The sequence below is a fragment of the Danio rerio genome, chromosome 4, assembly GCF_052040795.2.
Source record: "Danio rerio strain M-AB ecotype USA chromosome 4, GRCz13ab, whole genome shotgun sequence".
Lineage (NCBI taxonomy): Eukaryota > Metazoa > Chordata > Actinopteri > Cypriniformes > Danionidae > Danio > Danio rerio.
In genome coordinates, this window is record NC_141024.2 from 47732057 (window position 1) to 47745144 (window position 13088).

The 13088-nt window shown below is 37.2% G+C and overlaps 3 protein-coding genes, 1 non-coding gene and 1 pseudogene across 5 annotated transcripts in view; 2 read left to right on the forward strand and 3 right to left on the reverse strand.

The window, feature by feature from the left end:
* Positions 1-13088, forward strand: part of LOC137491165 (uncharacterized) — a 514718-nt gene that overhangs the window by 371321 nt on the left and 130309 nt on the right. The window lies entirely within an intron of this gene.
* Positions 1-13088, reverse strand: part of LOC141381647 (uncharacterized) — a 751802-nt gene that overhangs the window by 38140 nt on the left and 700574 nt on the right. The gene's annotated exons all lie outside the window — the stretch shown is intronic.
* LOC137491097 (uncharacterized) lies at positions 1089-10273 on the forward strand. Of its 2 annotated transcripts, XM_088650578.1 has the most exons (4): positions 1089-1142; positions 1707-1856; positions 5993-7042; positions 7126-10273. In XM_088650578.1, the coding sequence occupies exons 2-3, from the start codon at positions 1772-1774 to the stop codon at positions 7018-7020; spliced, it is 1113 nt and encodes a 370-aa protein (XP_088506704.1). In that variant the 5' UTR covers positions 1089-1142; positions 1707-1771; the 3' UTR covers positions 7021-7042; positions 7126-10273. The 2 variants fall into 2 exon arrangements, with proteins under 2 accessions (XP_088506704.1, XP_087105242.1); XM_087249116.1 differs by having other exon boundaries at positions 5993-10273.
* Positions 11461-12597, reverse strand: LOC147845013 (uncharacterized; annotated as a pseudogene).
* Positions 12488-12569, reverse strand: trnas-cga (transfer RNA serine (anticodon CGA)). Its single transcript has one exon. It is a non-coding gene; the product is annotated as a tRNA-Ser (tRNA).

Genomic DNA, 13088 nt, shown 5'->3' on the forward strand with positions numbered 1-13088 from the left:
TCCAAATCTCATCCTCATAATTATGACCTCTTCTTTTCTTTTTCTACAACTTCATAGGCCTATGTAGAACATGAATTGTTGTCTCTTATTATCTGTGTTCCATGTTTCCTGCCATTCTTTAGCATCTTCAGTAATATTTAATTTACCTTTACTTACAAAAGCATTAAAGGGGTAAGTTACATAAAAATCACAATTCTGTAATTTACTCATCCTCTACTTTTTCCAAATCTGTTTGAGTTTCTTCTGCTGAATGCAAATAAAGAGAATACAGGGGCAAAAAACAGCCACTGTATGGTTCAACAGTTTGGACATGGATGAGGTGAGACAAAACAAACAAAAAATAGTGGAACAATAATGTTTAGCATTGCCAGTGGTGGATTTAGGCATGGGCAATGTGGGCGATCGCCCAGGGTGGGATTTTTCTGCGGGTGGCAAAAAAAAATGTCCTCTAGTAAAAGCATTGAGGTACGATTATTGGCAATCCCAGATTAAAGACATTAGGGGCCATTTACATTTAGCATCTTTCACACGTGCGAGTTTGTTATTCTCAATGTGCAACTGAAACAAAGCTTGTGAAAGCAATCTGATGCATGCATACAGAAAAACATTCCCGCGCACCTTGCACATGCTCTTGTGTGAATCCCGGTTGTTAGCATGCACGTTGATAAAATAAGGTGAGTTGCACATTCTGAATTTACACTCAAATAATATCTGATTGCTGACATTATAAAATGTAAAATCTAAACATGTGCATGTATTGTTCAACAGTGTATTAAGTTTTTCAGTCATTTTAAAAGCTTCTTTACAACTATTTAGTTATTTGTTTGTTTGCTTATTTGGTTATAAATATTGTTTTTATTCTGACAAATGGACTGTAGCCCAAATAAGTTTCAACCTATTACGTATATAAATTTATATAAAAAATTTTGAAAATTTGATGTTTCCCCATACATTACAAATACAAGACAGAAAGCAGATAAATTATAAAGTGGAATAGGGGGAGAAATGTATCGATAAGTCATGACTCATATAAGAGTGAGTAGGGGGACAAAGCTAAAAAAAAAACAAGACTTTTATTGTGGAATGGTGGTGTGACGTCATAAGGCTGCGCCGCTCTCACACTCTGATTCAACTGGAGAAAGGTTTGTTTTAAAGCTTTTTCACAGATGTAAACCGACTGATTAAAATTTCAGGTTCATTTAATGCTATTTAATGTTATTTTAACCCTTTAGTACAACAAAGTACTATTTTACTCACTGTAAGGTCTATTGTTTGAATAAGATAGGATAAACTTTATTTTTCCCTGAGAGGAAATTCTTGTCGTGTGCAAATAAGTGCTACAACGTTGCTGTAAGCAGACAATAAAATAAATCAAACAAACTAAACAATTAAAAACATACCTGAATAAAGTTTGAAAAAAGCAACAGTAAAGTGTGTAATAAGTGTTTTAGTGAAGGTTAAATTTATTAAATAGCATAATGTCATTCTATTCCAAGTATACATCAATAAAATTTGAAAAATGGAGTACTAGTTTTAATCAGCTGATTTGTGGCTATTGTTTCTTGCTCAGACTTACCTGATTTCTTTTTGTTAATGACTCTCATATAAAGAAACTGTTGAAGTGTTGAAGAGAAATTATCTTGTTTTTGTTCACTGTTTTTTAATTTTAAACAGGACATTTTTATTGTTTTATTTATTTTAAACAGGATAAAGTGTCCAAACACAGAGAAAAACTCCTGCTGAAGCGACTGACCTTCACACTGTTATAAAGATGGCGTTTATTAAAGAGGAGAGTGAAGATGTGGAGATTGAAGAAACATTCACAGTCAAACAGGAAGATCTGCAGGAACAAACAGGTTAATTTTAATTCTCCAGCTCAGACCAACTCAGTCATCTGATCCTCATTCAGATATATTTTAATAGTAAGAATACTAAATTAAATCCATCTTGCAGCCCTGAGTGTGCTGCCTAGTTCTCTTAAATGCACATAAGCACTCATTTAAAGACAGGAATGAGTTTCTTTCATCACTTGTTCTTGTGTCTTTTGTCATTCATTTCATGTATTATCAGTCTCCCATTTTCTCTACCTTTTTAACCTTCTTTTCTTGTTCTCCTACTGTTTGAAAAGCATACCTGCGCACTGGCACTATATATAAATAAATAAAAACAATAAATTTAAAAAAAGTAACTGAGCTGACGATATTCTCATAGAAGATATTACAGTGATGGTGTTGGCTTAGTACTTCCCATTTGCACATGTCACATTGATCACAATTCCCTTTTTTAATCAACTTCTTTATGGGTTTAAAGTTGTTTCTAGTAGTTATTACTAGTTCTCACAGATAGTATCTGATTTAGAATTACATCATTATTATTATAACTAATTACCAGGGCTATTGTGTTTAAACATGGTTACCACGGGGTCCTAAAATGTCGTATATTCTAAGTCCTAAATTTACTGAAATATTGTGTTGTAGGTCTTACATCTTTTTTAAGCAAGTCTTTATTTTCCTTTGTTCATATTTTGCTATCCATTCTGGCCAAAACCCATACACTCACCAACAATCCATCTCAATAAAACTTTAAACTTTTTTATTGAAAAAGGTCATTTTAACTCTATTTATCAAAATGGTTTAATTATTTTCCTTACAATAACATTTGATTAAATGTGCTCCATGTATTTAACTACTGAGGACATGACCTGGACAGATTATTGTGCATAAATTTAGTTTATTATAGTTTTTATAACGTTTGGTTATTTTTTTTTTTTAAGAAAGTTTATTTTGGATAAAAAGTGTGTGGATACTAGTAAAGCTTGCTTTTTTACACAACATTTAAAATCTTTTGCTAAGAAATATCCAAAATAATATAATAATTTTTTATTATAATATTTTTTTCATAGGACAAATACAAAATCTGTGCCATTTGAAAAGTTCTTTAGCCCTTTATGAGACGTTTGAAAAGTTCATTCAAAATGGTCATTAAAAGTCTTAAATTTAACTTGGTGAAACCTGCAGAAACCCTGGTTTAAAGTATGTCGGAAAACGTGGATGGCCCAATTTTAAACACGCTGAATGAAATTGACACTAAAATAATTTTTAAAAAATAGGCAAAAAAAATTGTCCCCTAGTAAAAGTATTGAGATAAGATTATTGGCAATCCCAGATTAAAGACATTAGGGTCCATTTACATTTAGCATCTTTTACACTTGCGAGTTTGTTATTCTCAATGTGCAACTGAAACAAAGTTTGTGAAAGCGAACTGATGCATGCATACAGAAAAACATTCCCGCGCACCTTGCACATGCTCTTGTGTGAATCCCGGTTGTTTGCATGCACGCCGATAAAATAAGCGCCGCTCATGCGCCATGAAACCAAATTAACAGCCTTTTGTGCAGAGGTGTCGGCACAGCGAGTTTTGCAAAGTTTATGTAACATGACGATGGTGTTACTTTCAATAAGCATGGCTATAAAGCAGAAAGGAGGGATAAAGAGTCAGGGAGGTAAAACTTCATAGCATTAATTCTCGCCCATGAGTCGGTCTAAGACAAAAGATAGTTTGGTAACACTTTACAATAACAACACACTATAAACCATTTATTATGCATTAGCTAATAGTGAATTCATTATCTGTTTAGCATTTACTCTAAATTAATAAGCATTAGTAAACTGTTTATAACTGCAGCTACACATGTATTCCTGACTTACAACCACATTTATAATGTGCTTAATAATTATACTTTCATACTTTGTTAAGGATTAATTTCCTATTATTAAATAAAGTATGGGGAGCACAATGTTTATGATAAGTGCTCTGTTTATTCTGAGAGCTGATGCTGAGTATTCTTAGTATTAATTGTTAACCCTGGGTCATTCTAACACTGGATCACCAGAATCCTGTGTTATCTGTAATCTCCTTTCACACTGCTCATGTTATACCTGGTGTTCATGAACAGACATTTCACAATCGCAAATCCCGGGTTAACATTGTTATTTGTATGTTTATGTTGTCAATGTCCCTGATTTGGATAAACAGCAGGTCACCTTTTTAGATGGCATTTCCGCATCTTGTCGGGTTAACAGTATCTGCAAATCAGGAGAAATACCAGCATTTTAGAAAGTAGCTATTATTATACCAATACCTAAACCAGGAAAAGATCATTCAAATAATTATTGTCCAATAGCCTTAACAGTTGCCTTTGCAAAATGGTAGAACGAATGATTAATGATTGTTTATTGTGGATTTTAGAAAAAGAACAGAAGATTAATAAATATCAGTGTGGGTTTAGAAGAGGGAAAAGTACTCTTGACCATCTTATACGATTAGAATCTTTTGTACGAGACTGATTTATTAAAAAAAGAACATAGTAGCGTTTTTTTTTTTTTATGATACTACCTGGAGCTGGAAATTTGCCTAATTTTATTGCAATTTTTTTATCTAAAAGAGTTTTTCATGTGCATATTAAAAATTTATTATCTGAATTGCATATACAAGAATCTGGAGTGCCCCAAGGAAGTATACTATCAGTAACACTATTTAGTATTAAAATTAATAACATTGTAAATGCTGTTGGGAATAATATATTTTGTAGTTTTTCTGTAGATGATATATGTATTAGTTATAAAGAGAAAATATGTATACAATCGAGAGACAAATTATATATAGTATATAAATTATACTATACAAGTTGTGAACGAGATAAAGTTCCTAGGAATAAGTTTTGACAATAAGTTGTCTTTTATTCATCATATTAAAGTATTATGAAATAGATGTTTTAAAGCAATAAATGTTATAAAAGTTTTAGCAAAGATCAAATGGGGAGCAGATTGGGCGATACTCTTAAAACTTAATAGGACACTTATTAGATCAAAAATGGACTATGGGAGTGTAGTTTACGGATTTGCAAGGGTATCATACATAAAGATGCTTGATACAGAACATTATACAGGACTGAGACTTGCTCTTGGAGCATACAGGACTTCTCCAATTCAAAGTGTATTTACGGCAGCAGAAGAAATGTCACTTTACAACAGAAGATTAAAACTGGCTCTCAAATATGCAGTCAAGCTGAAAGCTAATAAAGACAATCCAGCATATTCTACAGTTTTCCACCCTCAATATCAGCATCTCTATAAAGCCAGACCCAGATACATCAGACCCTTTGGAATTCAAATAAAAACTCACTTGGAGAAGTTGGATATTAATCTATATATTAATAATATCATCTAATAGTTGGATATAATAACAACGATACATGTATGCCATATACCACCAAAAAGCCAAATTAAAAAGCCATCTATTATAATGCAATTGTCTCAGTTTTAAAAAAAGGGAAATCCACCCAAATGTTGATCAGGAAGAATTTATAAATATCCGATGCAATCTACCAACTTATGTACCAGTGTATACAGCTAGTTCAAAATGAGATGGATGAGTATCTGCTGCAGCAGGGATTGGTTCAGAGTGTTTCAGAAAGAGTATTCCTGGACAAAGCTCGATATTCACAGCTGAAGCTTGTGCACTGTTTTTCACGTTTTCATTCGGAAAGTATTTTAAATGTTTTTAAGAAATGTTTAAAAAGGTGCCTTCTGGACTTTTAGAATATTTATCTATAATCAAACTAAAAGATTGTTTATGACTGTTTTTAGTGCTGCTGTTACTTTTTTTTATAATGCATGTTTGTTAAGAAACTGATTTGATTTTATGATTATATATTGTAATATGTGTTAATATATGTTTTTGCCATGAATATAGCCAATGACACTATTTACATTGTAAAAGCACTAGATAAATAAAGATGAATTGAATTGAATCTGCTTAAATGTTTACACGTTAGTGGACCAAACACACTATGATCTGATTTATTTTACATTTAATGTGCATCAAAATTACAGTGTGTGTTGCCAATGTTTCCAGTGTCTTTTCACTTTTCAGCTTTTAATGGGAGTTTTTAAGACTTAATGAAAACTAATGTTTTATTTATTTATTTCAGACCTAATTGAAGAGAAAGAGGGAAGTGAAGAGGAGGAACATCATGTCAAAATTGAGGAAAAAACTCATTTACAGACTGATGGTATTTTAAAAAGGAGAGACAAGAATCGTTTCACCTGCACTCAGTGTGGAAAGAGTTTGGCAAGCAAAAGCAGTCTTAAGATTCACATGAGTATCCACACTGGAGAGAAACCATTCACATGCCTTCAGTGTGGGAAGAGTTTCAACCAAATATCAGCCCTTAGTAAACACAAAAAAATCCACACTGGAGAAAAACCATACACATGCACTCAGTGTGGGAAGAGTTTTAGCCAATCATCACACCTTAATCAACACATGAGGATCCACAGTGGAGAGAAACCATTCTCATGCAGTCAGTGTGGGAAGAGTTTTAACTGCTCATCCCACTTTAAGCAACACATGAGGATCCACAGTGGAGAGAAGCCATTCACATGCACTCAGTGTGGGAAGAGTTTCAGTCAATCATCAAACTTCAATCTACACATGAGGATCCATACTGGACAGAAACCATTCACATGCACTCAGTGTGGGAAGAGTTTCAGTCAATCATCAGACCTTAATAAACACATGATGAGCCACACTGGAGAGAAACCATTCACATGCACCCAGTGTGGAAACAGTTTTATCCGCTCATCACACCTTAATCAACACATGAGAATCCACACAGGAGAGAAACCATTCACATGCACTCAGTGCGGGAAGAGTTTTAACTGCTCATCACACCTTAATCAACACATGAGAATCCACACTGGTGAAAAATCATTCACATGCACTCAGTGTGGGAAGAGTTTCAGCCAATCATCAAACCTTAATCAACACATGAAGATCCACACTGGAGAGAAACCATTCACATGCACTCAGTGTAGGAAGAGTTTCAGCCAATCATCATCCCTTAATGATCACATGAAGATCCACACTGGAGAAAAACCATTCACATGCACTCAGTGTGGGAAGAGTTTTAACCGCTCATCAAACCTTAATAAACACATGAGGATTCACACTGGCTAGAAACCCTTTACATGCACTCAGTGTGGGAAGAGTTTCAGCCAATCATCATCCCTTTATCAACACATGAGGATCCACACTGGAGAGAAACCATTCACATGCACTCAGTGTGGGAAGAGTTATAGCCGATCATCATCCCTTCATCTACACATGTTGAGCCACACTGGAGAGAAACCATTCACTTGCACTTGAGCCGCGGTCACACTGGACTTTTCTCCCCATAGACTACCATTCATACACACTTGAATGCATCAGACCGGAAATGCAAGTTCATGCATCAAGTTTCACAGTTCACTACGTTGCAAAGTTCAAGCTTGGTGAACTCTGACCTGCAATATCGTATCACTTGACTGTGTGAGACCAATTAAAGATCAAAACATGACCTCTTTTGAAAGAAATTTAAAATATGGACCAATCGCTCCCTTTTTTAATGACTAATAATTTTGTTTAATCCCGCCCCTTTTTGCAGCGCCATACAAAAGAATTTCGCATGCTCAAACTCTAGTGTGACCGCAGCTCTGGTGTGGAATGAGTTTCAGCAACTCCTCAGACCTTAAACAAGAAGACCAACACTGGAGAGAAACTATTGCACTCAGAGTTGGGAAGAGTTTCAACCGATTAGCAAACCTTAATGAACACATGAAGATCCACACTGGTGTGCAAGATTATATGGTCTTGAGTGTGAATGCCCGTGCACACTGAGATGTTTTTTACTTATGTTTACCGTCAACGTTTAACGTCTTGTAACTATATAAAGGGCGTCAGTGTGATCGTGCACAGCAAAGTGCAAAACGCCAGGCGCAAAAGCGTCAATTAAAAAAAACGCCTCATGCTCGTTTTTTTATTTTTTTATTTGACGTGCCTTGTCAAAACCTTCTCCACCAGTTAGGTTGACACTTTTGTTCATGTGCACGGAGCTGCTGAAGTTAAAGTAAACAGCACTTGGAGGCACTCAAGTGCAAAATTGTCAATGTGATATGAACGTGGAGCTGCTTATTGCACTGGTGAACAATAATCATTTCTTCTTCGCTAGAGCTGGCACTGCTGCTTGAACCATCTTGTTCGAGTCACCAATAACTCTAACAACAAGTGTGTGAACTTTCTATCTTCTTCTGTGTTACAAGCGGATGTCGGAAGCTTGAAGTTGTGTAGCACCATCTAACATCAAAGAGTGGTTTGCATACTCTTCTGCTTGAAGCCAGTGAAAATCGCTTGGGTTTGAATGCTAAAAAACTACTCATAAAACGCTGACGATAAACGCAAATGAAAAGCGTCCCGGTGTGTATGGGCCTTGGGAAGACTTTTATTACAGCTCCAAAATTGTAACCGCACCAGACGATTCACACTGGAGAGACCGTACAAGTGTTCACACAGTGACAAGAGGTTTAATCAGTTAACACATCTGAAAACACCAAAAAGGATTCACACTGGAGAGAAACCATACAGATTGATCAGTGTCTACAGAGTTTCGCTCATTCTGCACATGGACAACATGACATGAATGCAGCAAAACATTTTCTCATGTGCAAAGGATGTTTCATGTCTGAATTATGTTTGGAAAGGCTGAGTGAGGGTATACTGTTTTCCAGGCGAGGTTGTAAATGTGTTGCGCTCCTCGCATTTACCGTAAAGTCAATGATGGCGGCTTCATAAACATCTGGCAAACAGCACCTCTGCGGCTTAAAATCTCTTTGCAAGTGATTGTACAGGTGTGGATACATCTGTACTCCACTCTCCAGTGTATTCATGTAGCTAGTGTTGTTTTGCATGATCTTCTCTGTCTGACTCCCTAAATGAGAAGCAAATCACTGGGAAGACACCACACATCAAAGAGGGTGGAGCTCCAGGACGGTTAGTTTGCAGTATACCAGGGCCTTAAGTTTAGAAAGCCCATTCAATTGTCCTGTGTTACAGCTTTTGTTTGTAAAGTTTCTTTAGTTTTAGGTTCAAGATTCTTTCTAGTTTACTACATGTATTTTTTTGAGTAGAATACAAACTTTCAATATTTAATGATTTAGGCAAAGCGACAGGTATTAAGTTTTACAATATTACTACACTGTGATGATTCCAAGACTCCAGATTGGAGTATGTGGTAAATCCTGATTGGATGCCTGCATTACTCATCAATGGGTATATAAAAGTTGTTGTGCTAGCTAACCCAGGACGCTGTGGTTACTCGGGAGTCCTCATATCGAGACCTGCCATTTCATTGACCCTTTAATACTTCTGCATACAATGTTTAACTCTACTGCAGCTAAACAAGCTCATAAACCGTCATGTTTAGAGTTGTTTTGAAGCTAACTTGCTGTACTATTTGATCGTTGACATTTTATGTTAATACGAGTGCAACATATTCACATTTTAAGAGACTGCCTTAGTTTGCATCAATTTTGCCTATGCAAATTCCTCTTCTTCGAACAAAGAGCCATAAAACCAGGATTTAAGAAAGTTAATATCTAATTTGTCAACTTTCCATAGAGGGTGGATCTGAACCCGCCCTATAAAGCTTGTTCAAAGCAACGCCCTCGCTCTCTTGAACCTCTTTTAACCAGCAGCTCTCCTAAACCTGCTCTGCAACTCTCTGGAACCATGCTCTCAAAACCCTAACCTCTTCAAACTCTGCAACCTCTTCAACTTGCTCTTCTTCAGAAAGAGCTCCTCTTCAACTCTTCTTCTAAAAAGTGACTCTCTCTTCAACTCAAGTCATAGCAACGACCTAAGAACGAGACCTACGCAGAGAAACCTCCAAGAAAGCAGGCGGAGACCCAGACAGAAAGGGTTAATCGCACAGCTTGGACATTTCACATCTCAGATACCTTCCTTTCTTTATTTTCCATCGAGAGTCTAGTTAAGTTTAGTGCGTCGCAAACCAGTAGTCCTCATGACTGGCCCCTTTGCCCATTCAAACTTGACACTACCAACTCCACCCCACTTCAAACCTTGCGAGAAGCAAGGACAACCAACCAGCCACGTGCTCAACAACGGGAGCTTCTTCACATCACGGACATACGCAAGTTCCCACTTTCTGCCTACAGCTGAACTAGTGTGAACTAAATTCAACCCTAAAGAGACAATAGAAGGGTTAAATTGATTATGTGTGGTTCGCTTACAAAATCTGAGGTTTTCCCATCATTACATTCTCTCAACCTCTTACTTTACTTTCTTTACCCTTCTCTACACTTGTATGAATGTGTGTTTGTGTTAGGTGTTTGTTTCTGTTAGATTGATCAATAAAGTTTCATTTTGTATAAAGAAAGGTGCCTTTGTATATTTATGAATCGAATGTCTTAAACTTCAATCTTGTTACCCTGCTCAAACATTAAAGGGTTTTTATTTTTGATAGCAACAGCCATAATAAACTCGACTGTCCACTCTAACGATCGCTGGAAGATTCGTTTGTTCGGATCTAAAGGGTCAATTCGTTTGAAGCCCCATTCAAATGAATCTTCCTCCCGTTAAGCTAATCTGCTATATATATATATATATATATAATGGAGCAGAAGTTACACAAGCACTGTAATCTAAATCATAACTCGCTACATTTTAACAGTGGAATAGGTGTGGAAAGAATAACCTTGAGCTAATTTGTTACAGTAATAATGGTGTAGATATGCGAGCACTTTAATCTACAGTATAATTTGCTACAACTGTCAACATAAAGAAGCTGAGGAGGAGCCACATCAGCATTGCTGAACCTGTGGATGAGATCGGCAGCCATGGTGTCAAGAGCAGGACCCTCCTGAGCGGTCAGGACACTGATGAGGATTTGGCCAACCTCATTGCTTCCAGATGTTAGACACAAGGCAGACCCCTTGGCAAGGCCTGATAGTTTTCTGGTGATCACACATAAAAACAATGAGTACATAAAGGCCAAATTAACTTTTTGTAAATAAATTAATGCATAAACATTTGTGTTTTACTGCTGTTTACAGATAAAAATACTAATTTAGACTTTATTTTTAGTATAATTTTTTGAAATGTAGGAATACAAAATATTAACTTTTGTGTAATCTATTTTTAATATATTGCCAAAAGCAGATGTTTTGCTGGCTTTTATGTGATACATTCTGCTTAAGATGTTTCTGCCATAAACTGCCAGCATCCATCGGTGAGAAGAAATAGCCAGTAGCTCAGGGGTGTCATAAAACTTGACAGTGAACAGGCTTGGCTAGACAACTAAGTCTGAGCATGCACCAAGGTAGCGACAAACACGCTTAAGCCACTCCTCACTGTGATTCTCCCTCAACTGCTTGACCAAGTGGCTGATGCTATTACCCAAGGTGCTCTCCCTTAGAAAACGAATCACTCGCATGTCACTGGCATATCTGTATTAAGAAACGAAGTGAAAAACAGATAAAGTAATGGCAGACATTAAAACAAACTAATTTATGGTGTGCCTGAATGACAAACAATTGCGACAAAGGCTAAATTATCTGTGTATATTTACCTTCTTGTCAGGATCAGTCAGAACTCCATTCTGTGTCAAGGACAAGTCCAGCTGGTCCAAGATGGTCTTGCTACTGGAAATGTGAGCTCTTTTACAACCAGCTTAATTGCACCAGAGAGTCTCAGTAATCATTGGGTAGTACCTCTCAACCTATCGAGCTGTTTTCCACACACCGCAGGACAGTCTGAACTTCCAAAGATGGTAGGGCATCTAAAATAGGAGTTTATTTGTGAATAAATTCTCTGATATGGGAGCCTGATGATAAATGAGTGCTGGCTCTGGTGGATTATACCACAGCTTCAGGTCAGTGCGCAGCCGCTGGTTCGTCCACAGAGCTGATGAAATCCACTTCTGATTCTGAGGTGGTATGGTCCCTATCAGCTTTAAAGGCAGCAAGCAAAGCTCTGAGCCAGGAGCACTCTCCATGTCAGCAGTACGGTAAGCCGTGGGACCAGCCACAGATGGAGCAGTAGAAGGGACTAAAAAAGAGGTGGTACTAGCAAATGCAGAAATCACAGGTGCAAGAGGAGCAGAATAGGTACCAGAGGATGAGGCAGAAACGTTCACATCCTATATAAATAGAAAAAGGATTAATATATATGCAGTACATGATTGCACATCACACATAAAGAATGCTTATTTAAAGTTTCATTGTGTTTAATTTTTGACCATTAGCACAGCCTGCACTAAAAGGAGGCTTGAGATTACGCATGGCAACACATAGTGCAACACCAATATCACCTTGAAAAACCTGCCGTAACCCAGATTTGAAGTGGGGTTGCTGCAGCAACAACACAAAGTACTAATCACTATACAATCACGGCGAGCTACAGGAAAGCCACTGGACCTTCACTCTCTGTCATACGTCTTTAAAAATGGAAGGCCCCCAGGGCAGTTAGATAGCATGCGCTGCCGTTTTATTTTTGTTGCTTTTCCCTTCCAGCACTGTCCTTTTCCCCAAGAAACAATGGAGTTGCAAACAATCATGGAAGGTTGCAAACTAAGTCCTGCGTACTGCCTGGACGTAGTCGGCAGGATTCTAACCTGCGCGGGGAGACCCCATTGAATTTCGAGTCCATTGCCTTAACCACTCGGCCACGACTACAAGACTGCCTGTACAGCCATGTCCTCATGCCTAGTACAGGTGTTGTGCATCCAGATGAATCTTTCGGCAAGCGATTGATCAACTGCACAAGCTGTGGCTTCACAAAAAGAGTCTTGCATGCCTGAATAGGGACTTGAACCCTGGACCCTCAGATTAAAAGTCTGATGCTCTATCGACTGAGGTATCCGGGCTCCTTGGCAAGGCTTTTTAAGTAGGCAAGGTTTAGGGTTGTGGTCGGCGCAGACCTTTACGGTACACAAAAGTTTACGGTGAGGTTGGGTTAAGCCGTATGGTTGGTGTAGATGTTGCTAAAACACAACAGTTTACTGTGAGGTTGGGTTTATGGTTTTTGTAGGTGTAGACATCAGTACAACACAATAGTTTGGACTCCATGTCATGTAGGAGACATTAAATAGTTCAATGACAACTGCAGAAGGTCTTTCTGTTGTTGTGGCATAAAATGGAGACTTAATTGAAAATTCCATGCCTTAGAAGCCTGACTTGATCAATTTTTATCTT